The following is a 25500-nucleotide window of genomic DNA, read 5'->3' on the forward strand; positions in this document are numbered from 1 at the left end:
GTTTTAGAAATTTACAAATTGATTGATTTTTTTTATATTTACAAAGTAATACTTCATTGTAGACTATTCTGCAATTTAGAAAAACACAAAGAAGGTAAAAGAATCACTCATGATCCTAATTCCTAGAAATGAACACTACACACAGTCTTTTTATGTGAATGTAGGTGACCTTAAAAAAAAGATTTAACTCTTCATAATCATTCATTGTTTAAAGGTTTCATTTTTCATTGACTGGATTTTCAGTTAAATTTTTTATATTATTTAATCCTGACAAGGATCTTATGAGGAAGGCACTAATTATTATCATTCCAGATGATCAACATGAGGCACAGAGATGTGAAATAACTTGCCCAAGCTCATATAGCTAGTAAGGAGGGTACTGGGATTCAAACCAGTAGTCTGATTCAGGAATACTGCTTTAACTATTATGATACAGTGTTAGTTATGACCCCCTATAATCTCAATGGACAGCTGTTAGAAAATATATTGAAGTATATTGAAACAAGAAATAAAAATCTTCTGTAGTAAAATATACTGCTTTTTTTAGAACCAAGGTCATCTTTTACAGTTTTGATAGTTAAAATAATGATGTAATGACTCACAATTTTAATGAATGGGAATACATGTAGTTCTCAGCATCTGTCAGTCAGGATGGGTTACATTATGCTTCATTAACAATCCCCCAAATCTTAGTGACTTATAGTGATAAGTATTAGCTATTATTTTAGTAACATTTATGTAAAGTAACCAGCACAATGCCTAGCAAACAGTAGGCATAATAAATGTTAATAATTACAAAATCAATAAATATTTTCATTTTTTTAAGTTAAAGTTTATTGAGGTGACAATTGTTAGTAAAGTTACGTAGATTTTGCAACAACATGGATGGATCTTGAGATTATTATGCTGAGCAAAATAAGTCAGACAGAAAAAGTCGAGAACCACATGATTTCACTGATATGTGGTGTATAAAACTGAAAACAACAAAAGAACAAGACAGACAAATGAAGAAACAAAAATTCATAGACACAGACAATAGTTTAGTGGTTACCAGAGGGTAAGTGGGGAGAGGGGTAGTAGATGAGGGTAAAGGGGATCCAGTATATGGTGATCGAAAGAAAACTGACTCTGGGTGGTGAACACACAATATTTCATTATTTTTAATAGTAGTAAGTTTACCATATAACCTTTAGTAGGTCCTAAATTCTTGTGCAATAATTCTGTGATTACATGATATTTTCATCAACACACTGGGAAAATATACTGTGAATAATTTAACTATGGGTTGAATGCACAGCTGGCTGACAAGTTATACTCACATACATTCTTACATCACTGTTATAAGATAAATACTCTATGAAAGCTTAATAGCGTCTATACTCGGGACTTGTAGATTATTCACTGATAAATTTGCAGAATAGCTGTACATCATTGGGAAATAGCTTTAAATTCTTTAAGCTTTGATTTCTTCACTGGTATGTTGAGGATTGTAATACCTATACTGCTTAACTCACAAAACCAATTAAGATTATATATATATATATATATATATATATATATATATATATACACACACACATATATATGAGATACATATATATATATATATATCATATATATTATATATATTACATGTTTTATATATATATAATATATTCAAAAGCATTTAACAGACTATAAAATAATACAGTGTAAGTTCTGTTACACAGATCAGTGTTCATTGTAAGAATTCAAAGTCATTATGGAAAGGATTAGTTATGTTCACCAGAGTATGCATAAGAATCAAAATTTTTATAGCTCAGCAAAGCATCTGTTATCAGAATAATTCAGTAGGGTAAGGTAGCTTATTCACCATAGATAAAGAATGTGTCAGGTGTTATTGGCATTACCTCCAATATGTCCAGAAACAGAAGGATATGTTGCCATTAAATTCTTGAGAGATTAATGCCAGCTCTCTGTCACATTCTTTTGAATAATGTACAGTGTTCATCTTTGGGGTAAGGAGGATTTGATACTGAAGAAAAAAAAATCACATGTCAAAACTAAAATTTATGAAGAGGGTTGATGATCAAGGTGTTTACTAGAATCTATATCCCCAGAACCTATTTCTGGCAAGTATTTGTTCTTTGGTGTTTATTTATTGAATAAATAATAAGATGTGACCTTGAAACCATGATTTTGATTTTTGGCTTTAAATAGAAATTTCCAAATATTGAAAAAGGTTGAAATAAGGGCATGTTTCTGGATGACCCATATTTAAATATTTCAGTTTTGGTGTATATTTTCAAAAACTTCATATTATTTCATAGTGATATATTCTGCTTTAAGTTAGGTGAACATAATCTGTTATCTTATTTCCTTTTAATTTATGTCAGTCATCCAGTGCAATTCTACTGATGCATTAAAATCTCTCTTTATATGATTTTCCTGAAGTTAATGATTCTTGGGATTACATTCAAATGCTTCAACTATTCAAAAGTATAGTCAGTATTTTATTTACCATTACTTAATGTGACACACAGTCCTAGATAGCCAAAACAGCTTAACTAAAGTGCCACAGATGGAGGATGGATGGATGGATAGACAGATAAGCAGTTAGACATTCCTTTTTATTAATTTTAAGACTAGATGAAGACAACATGCAAAGTAAAACTAAATGTATCCATTTAATAAAACACTAAAAGGAGTTTTGCATGAGGAGTTTGAATCTATCTAAATTAAAGAGACAGGATCTGTGGGGCTTTGCCAAGTATAAGTATAAAAAACAATGATAATAGAATTCTTACATAAACTATCTAAAACCCAATTTCTATAATAAAATCAAAGCCATTAATTCATTTAACTTTCAAAAAGGCTTTTATAGTGAGAATTTCAACAAAGAGATAACAAGCATAAAGAAGGACATAGAAACCATAAAAAAAGAACCAGTCAGAAATAAAGAATACAATAACTGAAATGAAGAATGCACTAGAGGAATCAGCAGCAGATTAGATGAAGCAGAGGATCGAATCAGTGATTTAGAAGACAAGGTAGTAGAAAATACCCAATCAGAACAACAGAAAGAAAAAAGAATTTAAAAAATGAAGATAGTTTAAGAGACCTGTGGGACAACATCAAGTGTAACAACATTCGCATCATAGGAGTACCATAAGGAGAAGAGAGGGAGCAAGGGATCGAGAACTTATTTGAAGAAATAATGACTGAAAGCTTTCCTAATCTGGCAGAGGAAATAGACATACAAGCCCAGGATGCACAGAGAGTCCCAAACAAGATGAACCCAAACAGGCCCACACCAAGACACATCATGATTAAGATGGCAAAGGTAAAAGACAAAGACAGAATCTTAAAAGCAGCAAGAGAAAGACAGCTAGTTACTTACAGGGGAGCTCCCATAAGACTTTCAGCTGGTTTCTCAACGGAAACTTTGCAGGCCAGAAGGGAGTGGCAGGAAGTATTCAAAGTGATGAAAAACAAGGGCTTCTAACCAAGACTACTCTATCCAGCAAGCTTATCATTTACAATTGAAGGAGAGATAAAGAGCTTCCCAGACAAAAAACTAAAGGAATTCATTACCACCAAGCCAGTATTACAAGAAATGTTAAAAGGACTTATTTAAGCAGAAGAAATGAGAAAACAAACAATGATCAAAAATATGAATAATAAAATGGTAATAACTATGTAGCTATCAACAATCACTCTAAATGTAAATGGATTAAACGCTTCAATCAAAAGACATAGGGTAGCTGAGTGGATAAGAAAACAAGACCCATGCATATGCTGGCTCCCACCTCAGATGAAGAGACACACAAAGACTGAAAGTAAAGGGATAGAAAAAGATATTTCATGCAAATGGAAATGAGAATAAATCTGGGGTAGCAATACTTACATCAGAAAAAATAGACTTTAAAATGAAGACTATAATAAGAGACAAAGAAGCACATTACATAGTAATAATAAAGGGATCAATCCAATAAGAGGACATCACCCCAGTAAACTTTTATGCACCTAATATAAGAGCACCTAAATATATAAAACAAACATTGACCAACATAAAGGCAGAGATCAGTAGTAACACAGTCCTAGTAGGGGACTTTTAACACCCACTGACACCAATGGACATGTCTTCCAGACAGAAAATCAACACGGAAATGGCCTTAAATGATACACTAGAACAGATGGGTTTAATTGATATTTTTAGAGCATTTCATCCCAAAGCAGCAGAACATGCATTCTTTTCAAGTGCACATGAAACATTTTCCAAGGTAAACCACATATTAGGCTACAAAACAAGTCTCAATAAATTTAACAAGATTGAAATTGTATCAAACGTCTTCTCTGACCGTAACGGTATGAAACTAGAAATCAATTACAAGAAAAAAACTGAAAAACACACAAACACATGGAGACTAAATAACATGCTACTAAATTATGAATGGGTCAACAATGAGATCAAGGAAGAAATCAAACGATATCTTGAGACAAATGAAAATGAAAACACAACAACTCAAAAATCTATGGGACACAGCAAAAGCAGTCCTAAGAGGAAAATTCATAGCAATGCAGGCCAATCTAAAGGAAAAAGAAAAATCTCAAATCATCAGTCTGTCTTTACACCTAAGGGAACTGGAAGAAGAACCGCAAACAAAGTCTAAAGTGAGTACAAGGAAGGAAATAATAAAGATCAGAGTGGAAATAAACGACCAAAAAATAAAATAAAATAAAAAAGATCAATGAAACCAAGAGCTGGTTTTTTGAAAAGATACACAAAATTGACAAACCTTTAACCAGACTCATCAAGAAAAAAAGAGAGGACCCAAATAAATACAATCAGAAATGAAAGAGGAGAAGTCCAACTGACAACACAGAAATACAGAGGATTATAAGAAAATACTACAAGCAACTATACGCCAACAAATTTGACAGTCTGGAAGACATGGATAAATTCCTAGAAGCATACAATCTTCCAAGGCTGAATCAAGGAAAAAACAGAAAATCTGAACAGACTGAATACTACCAACAAAATTGAATCAGTAATCAACAAGCTCCCAACAAACAAAAGTCCTCAACCAGATGGCTTCACAGGTGAAATTTTCCAAACATTCAAAAAAAGATTTAATACCTATCTTCCTCAAACTATTCCTAAAAGTCCAGGAGGAGGGAAGGTTCCCAAGCTCATTGTATGAGGCCCCAATTCCCTGTCCCCAAAACCAGACAAAGACATTACAAAAAAGGAAAACTATAGGCCAATATCCGTAATGAACATAGATGAAAAAATCCTCAACAAAATATTAGCAAACCAAATTCAGCAATACATTAAAAAGATGATACACCATGATCAAGTGGGATTCGTTCCTGGTATGCAAGAATGGCTCAGTAACCGCAAATCAAAAGAATGTGATACACCACATAAACAAAATGAAAAATAAAAATCATATGGTCATATCAATAGATGCAGAAAAGCATTTGACAAAATCCAGCATCCATTTATGATGAAAACTCTCATCAAAGTGGGAGTAGAGGGAACATATCTCAACATAATAAAGGCCCACAGCTAATATATCACAAACCTATAGCTAATATCATACTCAGTGAGGGAGAGCTCAAAGCGTTCTCCTTAAGATAAGGAACAAGACAAGGATGCCCGCTTTCACCACTTTTCTTCAACATAGTACTAGAAGTTCTAGCCACGGCAGTCAGACACGAAAAAGAAATAAAAGACATCCAAATGGGAAAGGAAGAAATAAAAGTATCATTATTTGCAGATGACATGATACAATATAAAGAGAGCCCCAAAGATTTCACCAACAAACTATTAGACCTGGTAAATGAATTTAGTGAAGTAGCAGGATACAAAATTAATATTCAGAAATCAGTTGCATTTTTTATACACCAATAACCAACTATCAGAAAGAAAAGTTAAGAAAATCCTATTTACAATTGCATCAAAAAAGTAAAATACTTAGGAATAAATTTAACCAAGGAAGTAAAGGACCTGTACTCAGAAAATTATAAGATATTGAAGAGAGAAATTAAAGAAGATACAAACAAATGGAAACATGTGCCATGCTCATGGGTAGGAAAAATCAATATAATTAAAATGTCTATACTACCCAAAGCAATATATAGGTTCAGTGCAATCCCTGTCAAAATACCAATGGCATTTTTCACAGAACCAGAACAAATAATCCTAAAATTTATATGGAACCATAAAGGACCCTGAATAGCCATGGCAATCCAGAGAAATAAAAACAAGGCTGGAGGTATCATGCTACCTAATATCAAATTATACTGCAAGGCCACAGTAATCAAAACAGCATAGTACTGGCATAAAAAGACACATAAATCAATGGAACAGAATAGAGAACCCAGAAATAAATCCATGCCTATCTGACTATTTAATCTGTGACAAAGGAAGCAAGAATTTACATTGGGGTAAAGACAGTCTATTTAAGAAATGGTGCTGGGAAAACAGATACATGCAAAAAAAATGAAACTGGACCACCGTCTTATGCCATATACAAGAATAAACTCAAAATGGATTAAAGACTTAAATAAGACCCAAAACCATAAAACTCCTAGAAGAAAATATAGAAAGTAAACTCTCAGACATTACCCGGAGTAATATTTTTACTGATGTGTCTATCTCCTTGGGCAAGGGAAACAAAAGGAAAAGTAAACAAATGGGACTACATTAAACTAAAAAGTTTTTTCACAGCAAAGGAAATCATCAACCAAAAAAAACATCCTACTGAATGGGAGAAGATATAAGACATATCTAATAAGTGGTTAATATCCAAAATTTGTTTTTTAAAAAAAATCATACAACTCAACACCAAAAAAACCAACAATCCAATTAAAAATTAGGCAGAGGACCTGAATAGACATTTCTCCAAAGAAGACATACAGATGGCCAATAGACATATGAAAAGATGTTCAAAGTCACTAATCATCAGAGAAATGCAAATAAAAACCACAATGAAATACCACCTCACTCCTGTCAGAATGGCTATCATCAACAAATCAATAAAAAACAAGTGCTGGTGAGGATGTGGAGAAAAAAGAAACCTTGTGCACTGTTGGTGGAATTGCAAATTGGTGTAGCCACTGTGGAAAACAGTAAACTTATCAAGAGGATCACTTCATAGATTATATAAATGCCTAACCACTGCACTATCCTCCTGAAACTAACATAAAATAATATTGAATGTCAGCTATAATTAAATGTGTGTGCATGCTGTGTGTGTGTGTGTGTGTGTGTGTGTGTGTGTGTGTGTGTGTGTGCGCGCGTGTGTAGTCACAGGATATAAAGTACAGCATAGGGAATTTAGTCAATGGTATTGTAACAGCAATGTATGATGTCAGAAGGGTAGGAGACTTGCTGGGGTTATCACTTTGTGAGGGGAGTAAGTGTCTAATCATTACGTTATTTTGTACACCTGAAACTAATAAAAAATAAATGAAAAAGTTTTTTATATTGCTGGATGTTTTTCTTTTTGCCTACTTGCACTAAATGTACATTACTTAACAAAAATGGAGAACTGGCCGTAAAAGCAATTCTAAATAATCTTCTACCAAGACATTCTCAGAGCAGCAGTACTGGAAAAATCAGCTTTATATTTAATTATGTCTAAATTAGGGTCTTTACAATTTTTGATTTTGCTTGTATAATATAATGATTCAGTTCTCTTGTTAAAGATGCTTCCTTGTCCCAATAGAATTAGAGGAGGCTCTACTGATCCAGTCTAACCCCTCATGTTACTGATGAGGACATAGAGATCCAGACAGCAGCAGCGAGATCCTAAAAGTAGTTGAAGAACAGCAGAGCCAAGAACACAAAGTGCTTGATCTTTGAAGCAGTATGTGTTGTACCTGCTTCAAAGTCACATGGTTTTTTCCTTGGGGTGATTATAGTAATTTTTAACCTGAAAATCATTAGAAACTAATTAGATTCCAAGAAGCCAGTCGACTGTGCTAAGGTTTTCTTTTTCATTCCCTGTTTGCCTAGGTATTTTGATACTAACAACTAATATTTGTATAGCACTTTTCAATTTTAAAAACATTTTTATATTTTTCATCTACTCGACTCTCGCAACAACATTGTCAGGTAAGAAAATACTCTCACCCTATAGATGAGGAAACTGAAGCTAAAGGACATTAATAATTTATGTAAATCATGTAAATAGATGGCAGAGCCAGATCTGAACACAGGCCTTCCGACTCCAGAGCTTTTTCTCTTTTTTAGTTTCAGGTGTACGAAACCATGTAATAGACACTGACACCCCTCACAAAGTGATAACCCTCCCCCACAATCTACTACCCGTCTGACATGGTATATGTAATAGCTGTTACAATTGACTATATTCCTTATGCCAACTCCAGAGCTTATGTTCTTTCTAACTCTGTCCAGCTTTACATGGTTGGGAGTTGCTGAAAGTAGCTTAAGCGTTTTTTTTTAAAGTCAGCTTATTGTCATGTTACATCACTATTTAAAGGTCTCTGGTCAGTCCTTTTGTTATATGAATAACAATGTCTTAAATGAATAATGGCTACCATCTGCTGAATACCTGCTGTGAACCCACGTATTGTGGTAGGTACTTACTACACCTGACTCTTGACTCTCATAACCTCTGAGGTATTGCTATTATCCCCATTTTAGAAATCAAGTTATGCTACTTCCAGTAAGTAATTTACTCAGGATCAAAACTTGAGTCTGTTTGCCTCCAAAGCTTCAACTTTTCAGCTTCACCCAAGATTCAGATTTCCTTAAAGGAGAACATTGCCTATGATATGCTTAAAGCAATATCATTCTTCATGTGCTACTTTTGAATTACATACAAAAGTGTTTGTATTTACATATCCAGATCTTTGTTTAGTGACACAGTAATTGAGAAAATACTACTAGTGGTTCAGAAGCTCATGAAATTAAAAAAAGAAAGCAGGGAAGATAAATCAGTAGCTATATATGCAAGTATTATAATTGCTAGATGGCAGGGTCAGCTTTGTTTTTCTTTCTAATAATATTAACTACTAATGGACACTTCTTTTTATTAAAATGTAGTTGACATATAACATTATATTAGTTTCAGGTGTCTAATGGACACTTTTAACAGAATTAGTATGATCCATGTGACTTACGCACCTTAAGTGGAAATATTTCAGAAGTATGTTCAAGCTGATGGCATTATATTATCTTCTGAAACTTTATCTTCCTTAATTACTAGTTAGGTTCAATATATATTTTTTATTTAAATGTGATTTTACTTTTTTTAATATCACTTTTGTCTTTTAAATTTTTTAGAAGAATCTTTGAAGCTGTTATCAAAACTGACCAAGACTGCCCATCAGTCCCCTTTTTATATGAAATTGTTTTGAAGGGTTACTTTCATTGAAGTGAGTTTTTAATTTGCCACAGGTGTGCAGGAAGACACCCGCTGTATGAACTATCAGTTTGCCCAGGCCTCAGGGGGAGACAGAGGAAAGACCTGTCCAGCTATCTATTAGCTGAGTAGCAGGTTCTCTACTCCCTTTAGGTGGAGAAATGAGCCTCCAGCCTTCCCAAGTCCTGATGTGCAAAAGAAAGCATATGATTTACCAATTGGAAGTTTATCAGGTTTTGAAGTTCTACCTAGGTCCTGGGACCAGACCCTCACTGATTCCAGTGGAGTATTCTAGTGTCCTCCTTTGTTTTGGCTGGAGGTCTTGCCCCAAACAAGGTCTAGGCAATCAGGTGTTTGACAAAAGTGTATGGTTCTCACTGAGGTCGAATATACAAAGATGAATTTCTAAGTAAGTCTGAAGATTATGCAGTTCACATCCTATAATTTTATGCTGTTGCATGTCTTAAGTAGTTTAGTATCTTCAAATGAAAGTTTCAAAGGCTGCATAGACTGGACCTTTGCTAGTCAAGAAGACAGAGTTACCAAATAGCATCCTGTGTTCCATTATTTTAGCTCTTGCATGTCCCATTTTGACAGTTTATTCTTATCTTTTTTACTATAGGTCGAACTGGAAGGTACACTCTAATAGAAAAATGGAGAGATACTGAAAGACACTTGGCACCTCATGAAAATCCTATCATATCGTTAAACAAGTGGGGGCAGTATGCTAGTGATGTACAACTTATTTTACGTCGGACGGGGCCATCTCTCAGTGAGCGACCCACCTCCGATAGTGTGGCTCGAATTCCTGAAAGAACTTTATACAGGCAGAGTTTGCCCCCCTTAGCTAAACTGAGGCCTCAGATTGACAAGTCAATCAAAAGGAGAGAACCTAAAAGGAAATCATTAACATTTACAGGAGGTGCCAAAGGATTAATGGAAATTTTTGGAAAAGGTAAAGAAACTGAATTTAAGCAAAAGGTGCTGAATAACTGCAAAACAACAGCAGACGAATTAAAGAAGCTGATCCGTTTACAGACAGAGAAGCTTCAGTCCATTGAGAAAGAGCTGGAATCAAATGAAATAGAAATACGATTTTGGGAGCAAAAATATAATTCTAACCTTGAAGAAGAAATTGTCCGCCTGGAGCAAAAGATCAAAAGAAATGATGTAGAAATTGAAGAGGAAGAATTTTGGGAAAATGAATTACAGATTGAACAGGAAAATGAAAAACAGCTGAAGGATCAACTTCAAGAAATAAGACAGAAAATAACAGAATGTGAGAGCAAATTAAAGGACTATTTGGCTCAGATCCAGACTATGGAAAGCGGTCTTGAAGCAGAAAAATTGCAACGGGAAGTCCAGGAGGCACAAGTCAATGAAGAAGAGGTTAAAGGAAAGATTGGTAAGGTCAGAGGGGAGATTGACATTCAAGGCCAGCAGAGTCTGAGACTGGAAAATGGTATTAAAGCCGTGGAAAGATCTCTTGGACAAGCCACCAAACGATTACAGGTAAGAACATTTTTATAATGTTTCATCTGTTTAAAAGAATCAATATATTCTTGACATCTTCTTTAATGATTGTCCGGTTTCTCTCACATTTAAGGCTGGAAACCTACCTTAGTTTATGATTCTGTTAGAATTCTTGTGACTTACCGTAAAGCTTAGATGTGAGACCAAAACAAAGATAAGAGCTAAAGCCACACTGATCCTCGTTCCAGGGAAGGAGCTCTCTTACTGTGGCAGTTGCAGCATTAGGTAATTGGATATAGAAGAATAGAATCTCAGACCTGGAATGGACACTAATGATGAGATAGTGAATCTGACCTTCTCCTCTTAGAGATAGAGAACCCAAAGCTGAAAGAGATTACCAAGGATTGATTTACCAAGGATTGTGTGGCTAGTTGGCTGCTCAGCTGTCACTTCTCCATTGTTGCTAACCCCATCTTCTTTCCTGAGATGTACATAGTCCCCTTCCCTTCTCCCCCCTCCAGGCTGCCCTCCTCTGCTTTCTTAGGGAGAGGAGCACAAAGAGTCCTCACCAATTTTTCCACTCTCTTGTTCAAGTACGAGAACATGTATATTTTTCCACGTTAGACCCTGATCACTCCACCTACGTTTCTCAGGTACCCACTCACGAAAAGACATTGTGGTGATGTGATGGGAGTTGCAAGAGGTACCAGTCTCTAACAGATGACTTGAGAAAGATACACAACTGATACGGCTACTTAAATTAAATATAATTAAAATTATATAATATTCAACAAAGTTTTAAAAAATAAATGTAAAATTCGTTTTTAGTCACAGTTGGCCGCATTTCAAGTGCCCAACAGCCTGTGTGTCTAGTGGCTACAGTGTTGGACAGTCCTGATTTAGAAACTGCGGTTCAAAGTGCAATCCACGCAGCTGCAGGGCACACTCATTAGGAATTCACAATCTCTATTATAACAAGAGCTCCAAATAGTACCTGCGCACATTGAAGGTTGAGAAGAGCTGCTTTAGAATATGAGCAGTTCCTAAGGTTTCAGGAAGACCTTATGTGATTTCTCTGTCATTAACTATAGTGAGAGGTAACACTGCCTCCCAGACTTTGAAAATCAGGAGTTTTTCATGCAGCAGAAGGTTGTTAACCTGTGATTTGTTAGTATTTTGCTATTTGGATTCATTTTTACACTTAAGGGTACAATTGGAAATTGTGTTGCCTTTGATATTACTTCCAGGAAACACTAATTTACGATAATCATTACTAGTAAATCCCACTACCTATTGAAAGGTGTCTAATAGTCAAACTAGTAACATATCTCCAAGTACCTCCCACCCTCAAAGTGAGTGAAACAACCGCTCTTTCCTACAGTCTCTCCCCTCCCCTACCAAATCCTCAGACACACCCAGCCTGGGTGGGGCCTTGCCACTTTTCCTTATAGTGTAGGAAAGGAGAGAAAGGGGAAAATCCATTTTAAACCATACTCTGCCTCCTTGATTTTGGACCTTTCCTTCTGTCCAAAGTTGATCTCCTCTCTTTAGGGCTCTTCAGTTCTCAGAACTGTCTTCAAGGATTTAAAAACCTCATAGTGAAAATCTTGTGGGAATCTTGCTTTCCTCGGTCAATAATGTGAATCTCAGTAACAGCTCTCCTGAGAACTTAAACAGTTTACAAAAAACAGGAACTGTGACTCTCATGGACCAAATGACTATTCATTCTGCAGTCGGCTTTGACGTGGATAATAGGGAAATCGAATTGTGACGAGCTTAGCAAGAGCCCTGTGAACACGGGCTGGATGGAAACCAGTGTTTTATTGATGAAAGTTTATAGACATATATTGATTTCATCAGGCGCATAGTGTATTCCTAACAGAGGAAAGCATCACATTTAAGAGACCAGACTGAAGAAGCTGTCATCCTTTATTTGCCTGTTGTTTGGCCCGTGCCACAGAGAGAAAGTGACATCTTCAGTCTGTTGTATCGATAGAAGCCAGGTTTGTTAAATGCTCTTGTGAAAGCAAGTATCCCACATTCAATCCCTGGAGCAGATGGACTGTCTCCAGGATGTCTTTTAGCTGGCCAATATTGAATCCTCAAATTAAAAAAAAAAATGTAACTTCCATCTAGGACAAAGAACAAGAGCTGGAGCAGTTGACTAAAGAGCTGCGGCAAGTCAATCTCCAGCAGTTTATCCAGCAGACAGGGACGAAAGTTACCGTTTTGCCAGCAGAGCCCACTGAAGTCGAGGCCTCACATGCAGACATAGAAAGGGGTAAGATGTTGAGAAATCTGCTTTTTTTTTTTTTTTTTACTTTATTCTCAATAGTTAACTTTGAATAAATGTCTTGGTATTCAGTAAAAGTGTTATCCTACCATTCAAAGCTAATTCTTGGGCCACTATAAAAAAAATTTGATGTGCTTACTGTTTCTGGGGAAAACCGATAACATTTAGGTTTTTTTCTTTACTTAGACGAACATGAAATCACCAAATTGTATATCATTTTCCTGAAGTCTGTATGAGTCATAGTCTATTTGAGTTCTAACTTCTCTCTGTTCCTCATGTCCCTTCTTCTTCTCCTAAAATTAATTTCTGCTAATTTTTAAAAGACACTTCTAGATCTATATATGCATATAGTCTGAACAATCAAGAAAGAGAAGCAAAATGCTCACCTTCATCAAAAGATCATTAACTATTCAAATCACTGAAAACTTGGTTTAATTACTGAGAGAGGGTCAAGTGGAGTAAGTTTTCTCCTCTCACCCCAGGACCTATGGGGGATTATAATTGTTACTACATGTTCTTTGATTCTCGAGGGCAAAAAACTTAAACAATTTTTCATATTGCTAAGTACGCCAAGTGGAGTACATCAAATGACTTTTCTTTGTTTCCTGTTTAGAGGCACCTTTCCAGTCTGGGTCCCTGAAGCGGCCTGGTTCATCTCGGCAACTCCCCAGTAATCTTCGTATCCTACAGAATCCTATCTCATCTGGTTTTAATCCTGAAGGCATATATGTATAACATTCTCTGTCTTTAGGGGAGAGACCCAATAAAGGTACCAAGAACAGGAAAAATTCTTGCTTTGATTTGTGCCAATGATGAACAGAGGATATATTTCGCAAGCCACTGTATCTTTTTTCTGTCCTAAATTGCATACCACTTGGAGCCATACCCTGTGCACTGATGCTAAAGAACAAAGAAACTGTGTTTTCACACATCAACAGTGTTGACATTTTTATCCAGCAGCTGTAATGCAAAGCCTTCATTTTTATTTGTAGCATTTTGAGAGCATTAGGAAAGTATTATACTGTGTGTCTACATAAATAAAAACGTGACTTAAGAGTGAAGAGAAATATGTGACTGGCTTAGTTTAATTTATTCCATGTAATCAATTAATGTGTGAATGCTGATGTTTTACTATTTTTTATTACTCCTTATCCTGTGACTGAATTACATTGTGTATTGTGTGATTATGACTTTGTGTGCACGTTGCCAGACCACCCGTACATACCTGCTGATTTACAGCTACACACGCATCATAGGGTGCTCCACCATCGAAACTAACTCCACAAACTCCACAGAACCCACTTCCATTTATTTTGTGATCCTGTCATAGCCATTGCTTAATTAGGTGAAGTAATTCAGGTTTACTAATTAATCTGGAGTTTAATCTTTTCTTTACAATATTTCCATTCTGATATGAATGACCACATATCAGAACAGAAATACTTTCATGAGGTAAATTGTATATTTAAAAGATTGGCAGTGCTTCAGACACTGTCGAACAAAGATGTAATTGTTGAATATCTATCCAAACAGGCATGGGGTTCCTGACACATTATGTGTGTTATTTCTGCCCTGCCATATCATTTTACTCTCATGGATCCTCAGAGTGGCCATAATACATGCGCATAAGTTAGAGATATCTGAGGATCAGGTCAGTCTACTTCAGGAAGGTTGCTGTAAGTGATGTATTTTTTAAATAACCCACTTCGTTTGTATGGTCTTTAGGTGTAAGCCCCCATGAGTAAGGTATTGCTTGCACATAAGTTACTCTGTACATTATAGACTTGCAATTTCTCCAATCACTTAGGTGGAGAGACGGTGGATTGGAATTAGATACTTTTTACCAAGGAAGTTAAACTCGGTGTTTGTTTTCATTTTTAAGCTTGACTTTTACAGGACATTAATCTCCATTTGTACATATGTTTTATTATTTATAAAACCAAAAATGAGTCAGCAACCCTCCCATGAGCACTGATTTAACTAAGATTCACAAGTAATATCTGGACGGATGTGATCAGATACCTCTTAGCCATTTTTACATTCCCTCTGATCAAAATTTGGTACAACATAATTAAGACCTTATTCTGAAATTTGAAGTTTTTAATTCTGAGAATACATGTTCTGTATTATTTACATGCAACAAAGTAACAATGGATTATTAATGCAATGGTAACAATAAAAAGATGTAAGTTATATCTTATGCATGAGGGCAACTTTGGATGTTTTAAAACATTTGACTTATTTTTGGTCTAATGAATGCTGAGAATGCTGCTGTATTTAGGTCTCCAATGAAAAATTTTAAGAATGGCTATGAAAATACATAGAAGCTTCTAGAGGACTGAAAGTAATAATGCAGAGTTGCCTTTTCTAATCCAGCTAAATGGCAGATCTCAACTAAAGATATTATTTTCTTTGGGTTCTTGGAGTTATTAAGTTGACCTTGCCATTATACTGTTTTACAAATAACTTGAGAAATAAATGATATTTGCCTAAATAACCACCACCTGTACACATTTGCTCTCAATTTATAATAGTAATTTCATATCTAATTAAAAATTAGAATTTTAAAAAATCAAAATAATTTGTAGGTTTTGTGACAATAATGATTTATGTATGCCTGATATATGCCTTATTTTTAAATGGTTCCATCCTATACTGAGTCATTTTTTAATTGTTCAGAGAAATTGTGATCTTATTCACAAAGAAAAGCATTTTTTGTAAATTGGTCACATTCTATTTAAATCAAAATGTTAAACTAAAGCTATGTTAAACTTTGCAACTATAAATTGCAAAGATGCCTTGGCACGCCATGAGAAACACGAAAGTCAATATCCAGATTAATTGTTGTAAATTACTGTTAGCATTAACCTAATAACTCTGAAGAGAGACTGGCAGCATCCTCCCAACTTGTAGCAGTGCTGGGTTCCCCCGGCAGAGGGTCGTATATAGTAAGTAACGTCTCTGACAACCTTACCCAACTGTTCAAGCTGCCAGATGATCTTTATGGACCTAATTACAAATAGAAATACTATTTCCTAGATGAGGAGAATATATAAACTTTGATGAATTTGATGAATACGTTGAGCAGCTGTACTTTTTAATCAGTAATATTACTTCTGGAAGCACACGTCTAAGAAATGTTTTCTAAGTCTTTTTAAAAAATAGGGCGAAGAAAACTCGTTTCCCTAGAACATCTTAAAAATATTTTAGTCTGTTCCTAATCATTTTTATCCATTGTGAATACAAATGAATTAGATTAAGTGCCACACCTTTGGATACCTTTTGGGGTGATGACAATGGTATACAAAAATATCAAATATAAAATTTTGCACCTGGGGGAATATTCAGGTTCTAAATACTAAATTAGATGATAAGGTTCATATATATATATATGTATATATATATATGTATATGTATATATATGTATGTGTGTGTATATATATATATACATATATGCATAAAATACTGCAAGTTGTTTTATTGTGATTTTCTACAATTATTAAATACATTCAAAGATAATTTTTTTAACCAGGTGATAATCTGAAATAACATTACTATATTTGACCCTTTGAGTATCTGTCACCTCAGAGAATCACCTGTAATGGGTTGCCTCAGTCCTTTTATTGTTCTTATGAGATATTTTGGTGTGTTAGCATTTATTTTTTGTCTTGATGCACAGGGAATTTATATGTGAGACTTCAGCTGGTATTAATAGGAATTACCCATTTAATTCCCTCAGTCATCACTAAACTAATCAATTCCCATAGTTCAAATTCGTCATAAACTCGAGCTAAAATAAGATTGATGCTGTAAGAAATGCAGAATTTATGGTGTGAAGTGTGAATTTTAACAGTGAAGAAGGACAAATAATCACTTGCTTCCAGAGAATCAGTAAAATTTTTACCTGCATTAAGAGAAAATTTTCTTTGTGGATAAGAGCAAAACAATCCTTAGAGAAAAGAAACTTCATTAAAATCATTTCTGTGAATGTCTTTCCAAATTAGAACTCTAATAATGGATTGAGGAAATAATATGGAAAAGGCAAATCTCTTGATTTCGGTTGTGCAAAGGGCGTGGGCAGTTCCCTGTGTGCATTGCCTTTGAAAATTGGGCCTTAATTTATATGTAAATAACAATGCTGTGTTCACATCCCTCTTCTACCTTCTCAAGTTGTCTTTATTAGTCTATGTTGTATAAAATTTAGCTCATAAGTATTACTTTTATATTATGTCCATTTTTTTAATTGCATGTTTATATTATTTGCTACAGTATTTTTAAGTTTTGGGTGAAGACCATCAGCTGTATGGAGAAGACAAAACAATCACTATTTATTCAGTATTGCTGCTTTACATTCCCATGATAAGCTTTCGATGCCAGACAGTGACTGCTTGAAAGTTGCAGGAGCTCTATTCCAGTGCATTTTATATATTTTTAGAAACCAAATAAATGCAGGTAACTATTTAGTATACTAATTATATTAAACCAGCAGAAATATAAAGGCAATAAAGTATATGCATATATATGGGGGGAAGGGAAAGATTAAAAAATAGGTTTAAAACCAGACATGGTGATAACCCTAAATATATTTCTCAGTCTGTCTTTCTTTATTGACCCAAGGAGGATTTGAGTTGCTGCAGCTTTAAACAGAAAATGGCCCTGTTCACTAATTGTGGACACATAGATATGCTTTTAGTACTGCTTTGCTTATGTACAAATAAAATATCTGTAATATGTATTGTATGTAATTATTTTCTTTTGACTTTCACTTCAAAATGTATATTTTCTGATTATTATCATGAGCTGTAAAACAAAGATCAATATCTGATATTCTCCCAAATAATAAATTTTCAGGATTAATTGGGGCATTACATTGCTGGTTTTTTTTTCTTACGTATTTAATATTTTTAAATATAATTTTATTTACTTTAAAAGATGCCAAAGAGTATAGGTCTGCATATCAGTAGCACAAGAGTACGTTTTTCCAAAAGTAATGTTAACTATTAATAACTAAAGGTTTATTACTGAAAAGGTAGCTGCTTCATTCAAGTGAAACTGAATAAGTAGAAGTTAGCTCTTGATCAAGAAATGACATATATGATAATAGTATGTTACAAAAGCAAACAAAATGAGAAACTTAAAATAATTTAAAATATTATTCTGTATCCTAGTTGGGGGGACTTTTAGAATTTTCATTATCCATCCTTTCCTCCTCTAAAGTCATGTTTTGTTACCATGTTTCCCCGAAAATAAGACCAGCCAACAATCAGCTCTAATGTGTCTTTTGGAGCAAAAATTAATATAAGACCCAGTCTTATATTATGTAAGACCGGGGCTTATAGTAAAATAAGACTGGGTCTTATATTTTTGCTCCAAAAGACGCATTAGAGCTGATTATTGGCTAGGTCTGATTTTCAGGGAAACATGGTAATAACAGAGCAAGAGATGAAAATTACTGTTCACTTGACTCTTCCCCGGCTACCCACTCCACATATTTGTGCTGCCTCCCTTAAGAAAGACCAGTGGGGTCCCATAAAATGGGTATAAACACGCTGAACTCGTTCATGCTCTGCAGACATTTAGTGAGCCTGTCATTGGTCAGACGGAAACTAATGTGATTGGCTTTGCACCTCAACGAGGTTACAGTCTAATGAGCACTATTAAAAGAACAAGAATAGAGTGCCATGGAAACACACCAACGGGGCTTCACCCCAGGTGTGGGCAAACCGCGGAGAAGGGACTTGAACCGCGGAAGACTATCTGGCACAGATGAAGACGGGAAGATGAAGAGCCTCTGAGACTGTGACCAGACAGTCAAGGGTTGGGGAGGGCTGAGAGAAAAAGGTAAATAAATCATGAAGGGCCTTGGTTGCCATGATAAGGATTTTGGACTGTCTCCTGAGTGCCATGGATGAGTTTTAGCACGGGAGGGAAATGTTCAGGTTAGCATATCAGGAAGATCCTTCTGACTGGCATTGTGGGAAAATAACTGAAAAAGGATCAAGACTAGAGGCAAGAGACCTTCCCAAGTCATTGGCTGTGCAGTGAGGTGCTTCAAAGCCTCATTAAAAATGTTTGGGTGCCCATGAAGCCCTACTACACTAGGTTTACCAGGAGCTCTGAGTAGGAATGGAGTTGGTGGGCTTCATCATTTACAAAAGTCAGGAGTGCTGATACAAGTAAAGCTTTGAGAGCTTCGAGTCCTGCACCTGCTCATGGTCACCATTAACCAGCTTTACCTGGAGTGACATCAGGTGGAACATCAGTCTGGCTGTAAATTGCAGCAAGCTCTGTTAGATGGAAACGTGGAATATTGCTGTATGCTTGTAGAAGTGCCATTTCCTTTGTGGCATGAATAAATGTACCGGTAAGATAAAAAATAAAATAGAGACTAGAGGCAAGAAATGTCGCTTAAGAAGACTGCAGAAATCCAGGCCAGAGGTGATGGTAACCTGAACTAAGAAAGTAGCTGTTGGGGTTTATGCAACAACACATTTTTGTTGAGCATCTACTTTGTGCAAGGAGAAGAAGAGAACAAATCAAGTTGTAGACATCCTAAGTAGACAGCAGCAAGAGGACTTGCTGTTTATATGGTGGGGGCAGAATAAAAGCATCGAAGAACTCAAAGCATTTGACAGCCATCCACAGCCGTAAATGGCTGGTGGAAACTGCTGTGGGTCTCTTGATGAGTAATCACTATTTCTGTGTGCTGGAGACAAAAGATTGGGACAGGAGGAAGGGAAGAGAGAAGAAAACATGGAAAATATGTATTTGAGAGATGCGCTTCCCCCTTGTAGAGAGGTCTTTCCTGCAAGAATGGCATGGATTTGGGGAAATGCTCTTTGCAGCACCAGGTTCACTCATCCGAGTCTCTTCCTCTGGTATGCTGGGTTCCCGTTTCCCTAGCATTTTACTTGACTTTGTGTTTTATATCGGCCACGATCATACATCTGCCATAAGTATGTGTCTAAGATGATAGAAGGGTCTGATTATGGTCCAGAATGAAAGGACTATATGTACACACATATATACACATACACACATGTATCACACACACATACACATGTTTCCTGCAACTGCTAGCAGCATAGAAATTCAACAAATGAATTGGAATACCTAGTAACAGCTTTTTTAAGCATAATGAAAATCACAGACACAGTTCTTTGTAAGAAAATCACAGTTCTTTGTAAGCAAAGAACACAGCTAAGAAGCTGTGTGGCAACAAGCACCACAAAAAGTGGGGCTGGGGACAGCAGGGACCAATGCAGAATGTACAGCAGAGCCACCCACCTGCTCAGCCAAGAGGCGGCCGTTGTGGCACTGAGCCCTGCCGCTTCCACATCATTCCCCACCAAACCCAACCTGCATGCGAACCCTCAGAGACTGTACCGTAACTGAATACAATTCCTGGTAATTCCTAACTTTCCTTAAGACCACGCAGAAGAAGCAATTTCTCACCAATATGACAGCACTTCAGGTATTTGAAGACATCGGTAATGTCCCTAGTGTTCTCTCCCCCCAGCTAAATACTCCCCGTTCTTTCCAGTCTCCCCTGCACATGCGTGTGCAGCCAGGGCTGATCACGAAGCTCTTGGTGATTTGACCTCTGCGCCACGGAGGAACTTGATTCATTGCTATGCAGCCTAAAGCTAAACTCCGTGGCTGGGTTGGGAGGGTGAGTGGGTGGTTAGTTATTTGAGATCCTCCTCTCATTATCGAATCATTGAACTGCGGGTTTGCTAAAGTCCTGCCTTTTCCACATGTTCTGCTGTCAGTGAAATTCTTCCTAATCTGTATATGTGTAACTGAGTTTTAGGACACATGTACAGAATCTTTATTAAAAATACTTATCATCTCTTAACACGTTAAAAGTAATAAATCCCAGAGGGAAGATGTGAGCTTTAATGTCAGGTCAACAATGAGTTTAATTTTGTCAAGGGCAGAGTGCTGCAGGGACACACACGGGGTGAGTGGGAAAATTAGAAAAGGCTCCACTGAGATGGATTCAGCTCTAGAAGGGTAAATAGGTTTGTACTTAGTCATATTTATTGAATGCCTGCTATGTGGTGGACACTGGACAGCAGTGAACAAAAAAGACCAAAATCCCTGCCCACGAGGAGCTTATATTCTGGAGAGAAAAACAGGAAGGAAGAAAAATATATAGTATTTTTTATTATGATAAGAGCTGAGGAGAAAAGCAGCAAAGAGCAATAGGAAGTGCCAGAAGTTGGGGGAAGAAGTGCAATTTATACAGGTGGCTAGGGAGGCCCCTAAAAGATGACATTGTAGTCAAGACCTAAAGAAAGTGCGGCGTGCCAGCAGAAATGAAAAAGAGGTGTCTGGACACGGCCCGCGTTAGGCTTCAGTAAGAAAGGTTTGGGCTGCTTGGGAAGCCTCTGGAGTCCAGCTTTCTGTTTCCCAGCAACTGACTCAGAATGTGTAGGCCTTTTCCTGGCTGTGAGCCAGTAACCCCTTCTTTCAATTACTTATTCAATCCATCAATTTTAAATCAAATCAAGTGAAAGGAGAAGATATTTTAAAGGGATTTAAAAAATTTTTTTATCTGAATTGAATTACCCTCAACCCTTCCCAAATTAAAATTGAATTCATAGGTAAAATGTCCTTTTATGAATAGACTCAAACTTGACATACTCTATTTTTTCAAAATCGTGGCTAAAGGAATATCTTTAAAGATGCTTTACATTGCTAGACATCCCCTCCAAATGTAATGCCACTTTATAACCTAAAGATAGTATTTTTCAATTCAAGAACTTCACCAAACACAAGCCTTTATCAGGTGCTCCGCCAGGTACTGATAAGTGTGACAGTCTATGGAAGCCATCTGTAACCTGGAGGTCTGTGGACTCCTAGGAAGGGTGTCAGAGATGCCTTGTATAGAAACTCCCACTGCAGACACTCGGGAGGTCATAGAAAAGTAGAGCGTGCACTGAGTAGGGGTAGGTGAGGAGGGAGTGATAGGAGATGGGGCCATATTGTGAAGAACTTTGAATTTCATCTGGTAGGCAACGGAGAGCCAAACAAGGCCTAAGGACCCTTAAGATAAGATTTGGTTTTTAGAAAGCTCACTGCGGCAATGTTGCAGTGATTGGACTGCAATGAGGAGAGCTTGGTATTAAGGAGACCCACTGGGAGGCAGTTGTAATAGTCCTGCTTAATTGTTATAGCTTCTGTGAAAACTGTCCCGATCTCTCTGTCTAAAACTCTCCTCTAATAAGTATAATTGATAGCGCTTCACCTTGCGTTGCCCTTTTGCCATGAACATATGTCTAACAGCCCATGAGAAAACTCCAAGTGGGCCTAAATGGAAAATTCCTAGACTGCAGTGCAAGGACAGATACAGAGAGATTGCCCAAATAATGGCGCAGCAAAAATTTCAAAGCCTGGCATTTGATTTAAGGCCCAATCAAATTGACACATAAAATTAACCATCAAGTTAACAGTATGTATGTGTGTATATATGTATGTATGTACATATGTATGTGTGTATGTGTATATGTACATTATGTCATATACATAATATTTAGATTATAATACATATAATAGCCAAATGAAAACCCTTCTTATTGAATACCACTGTGGACAGACTAGTGTGCTCAAGTAAACCACTGGAATTGCTGTATTGCTAGTGGGTCAACTCTTCACAGGGTCCTCTCTATGCAAATCCTCACGGAGTTAGCTTCCCACTGCAATGTGGTAAATAGCGTTACTGAATGGAAGTCTGGGCAAGTTCTTGGAAATCTGTTTTATGGGAACCAATTCACATCTAACTGCTTTAATATGCCATTAGTGGCTTGTTGCCTGGACAGTGTCTTCTTTTATGACAATAGCAAATAAGAATGAATGCTCCCAAACCAGATTTTCACTTTTTTTCATTTGGTATTGCTTCAAAATCATGTCCCTGATCCTTCCAAATGGAGAGTCAGTTCATATTTAGGGGGCACTCCATTTAGGGAACTAGGGAACTGGGGGACATCATTGTGAAATTCTGCCAATGTCTGATATCTTTAATGGAAATGGGATCCATTGGGAAAGGGGCTGTTTAGAGGATGGTGAATAAAGTTTTGCACTTGTCCTGCTGACATGCTGTAGGATCTGCACTGAGATGTCCAGAAAGCATTTGAATGTACAGGTCTGAAGCTTGAGGACACAAAGCTGAATATGGACATATAAAAACTATTTGCACCAAGACAATACTTAAAAACGCAGGAGAACCTCCCAAAATACATATTAATATATTTTAAAATAAAGAAAAGGTAAGTTTTCTCAGGCAGAAGTGGAAACGTGTCACTACAGTCAGAGGACCAGCAACCTTCGTGTCACTTGGGTGGGAACTGATCAGAAATGTAGAGTTTTGGGTCCCACCCTGGACTTAATGAGCCAGAATTTATATTTTAGCAAGATCCTCATGTTATGTACGTTCAAGTTGGAGAAGTACTAGAGTACAAGAAGTGGGTCAAGGATAGGCTAGAGGGACATCTGCATTTATGAGGCTGACAGAAGAGACCAAAGAGGGAGACCATGAGGAATTAGAAGCCAAAATATAGTGAGCAGGGTCGTTGATTAAAAGCAGGTGCAGAGAACACTAGTCTAAACAGAACTGTAGTTAGGTAACAGGGTGGGTGATATGAGAACAAATTTAACTAATGTCTTTTCATTTTTAGTTTTTTTTTTGTTTGTTTGTTTGTTTGTTTTTAGCAACTCCAGATTTTCTAGAGACTATTGACAGCACCACCTTTCCTCACTCCTCTGGGCTCTTCTTACCTCTTAGGATGGAAAATTGCTTTCTATAAGTGAAGAAAATTTTGAGATGGGAGTAGACTGCCTTGAAAACAAACTTTACATTTTAAAGATAACAGGCCAACAAAACGAATAGACTAGATTAGGCCTGAGAAGCGAGGGCTGAATAGGGGAGGAACCCAACATCTGGAGATGGGATTGCCCAAGACTAAGAGCAGGGAAGGGAGCTGTGGGCTGCAGACCCATTTGTCCAGGCTTCTGAGGCGTCAGGGCAGCATGGGACACAGACACACTTGGCTGCAGTGTGTGGGCATCTCTGGAAATGGGGAGACGAGAGCTGCTGGCACAGCCCATAACCTTTGAGTGCTTCTCCCTCAGCAAGAGCTGAGAACTGGGCTCCTCTTCCTTTTCCCTGAATGATTTAGGCCCCAGCGTTTTTGTTCTATCCAAAGATGGGGGAATAAGGAGGGTAGGGAAGATGCCAAAAAAATTGACTGATATTGTATGTAATTATGAAAAAACAAATGTGACATTTCTTTAACTTTTAATGTGGAGAAACTTATGCCTGTTTTATCTATGGTAGTTTACCATCTGTTGCCAAGGTTGCTTCATTTCCGACAGATTTTATTGGAGATGGTTTCTAATGGGTTAACTTTATGTTTGTTTGAACTCCCCCTTTCCTCATTCTGTCACATACTTTAAACGAAATGAGTAGAGTATCCAAAGGCGTCTGGAGACCCAAGTTCTAACATCAACTCTATTTCATACTGGCCATATGACATTTGGCAAGGCATTTAACTCTCTCCAGGCCTCAGCTCCCACTTTTGCAAAATGAAGACCTAAGGTGAGATGATTTCTAACTCTTTTCCAACTCTAGCACCCCACAATTCTATGATGTTTAACAAAGACAATGTAGAAATGTTGGGAAATCATAAAGATTAGAACATAAATCACAAATATGGCAGCACCTCAATTTGTCAGTTAATTCAATCTCCTTAGAGTTTTTCCTGAACGGTGTCCACAATGTAGGCAGCCAGGAATGACAGCACAGTTAAGACATAATCAGTTAAAGAAAGGTCAATCATTCGTAACACATATGCCTAGGATGGGGGGATGCAGTCCCCACACTCGGTATGGCTGGACAGAACCTCCTTTGGCTAAAACTTGTCTGCACCCCCACCCTCGCTGCAGGGTGTCTTTGTACATTAGGCTGCGCACTACTTGCTCTTAAAAACTGATCCTGCATGAAGAGGCCTCTGCGTCTCCAATTCTCATGGCCACCCTGCAGGTTTTAGCTAAAAAACAACCTGACATCCTCCCTTCCCTCCCCCCTGATTAGGTTCATTTATTATATGCTAATAGCATCCTTTACTTCCTATGACAGCAGTTATCATAATTAGACAGTGATTTGTCTGATCATTTACTATCTGTCTTCACTATATTGTAAGCACCACAAGGGCAGGGATCATGTCTGTTGTGCTACCCCTCTATTCCCAGTACCTACCATAGGCCCTGACGTAAAACATGCAATAAATATTAATGGAATGAAAAGATGAATGAAAGAATTCCATCTGGCATATGAAAAGATGAAAACTCATTAAG

General features: G+C 36.7%; 1 protein-coding gene and 1 pseudogene across 2 annotated transcripts in view; both read left to right on the top strand.

Moving 5' to 3' along the window:
* Positions 1 to 18011, top strand: part of RASSF8 (Ras association domain family member 8) — a 102761-nt gene extending 84750 nt beyond the window's left edge. For both annotated transcript variants that reach the window (XM_074325909.2, XM_019737627.3), the window contains 3 exons: positions 10000 to 10889; positions 12987 to 13131; positions 13757 to 18011. In XM_074325909.2, coding sequence (XP_074182010.1) covers positions 10000 to 10889; positions 12987 to 13131; positions 13757 to 13878 — 1157 coding nt within the window. In that variant the 3' untranslated portion in view covers positions 13879 to 18011. The remainder of the gene's footprint in view (positions 1 to 9999; positions 10890 to 12986; positions 13132 to 13756) is intronic.
* A 1063-nt stretch (positions 18012 to 19074) lies between these two features.
* On the top strand, positions 19075 to 19369 carry LOC141570025 (ATP synthase F(0) complex subunit j, mitochondrial-like; annotated as a pseudogene).
* The last annotated feature ends 6131 nt before the right edge of the window (positions 19370 to 25500 follow it).

This window comes from Rhinolophus sinicus, chromosome 1 (assembly GCF_057876585.1).
Source record: "Rhinolophus sinicus isolate RSI-liver-muscle chromosome 1, RSI-T2T, whole genome shotgun sequence".
Classification (NCBI taxonomy): domain Eukaryota; kingdom Metazoa; phylum Chordata; class Mammalia; order Chiroptera; family Rhinolophidae; genus Rhinolophus; species Rhinolophus sinicus.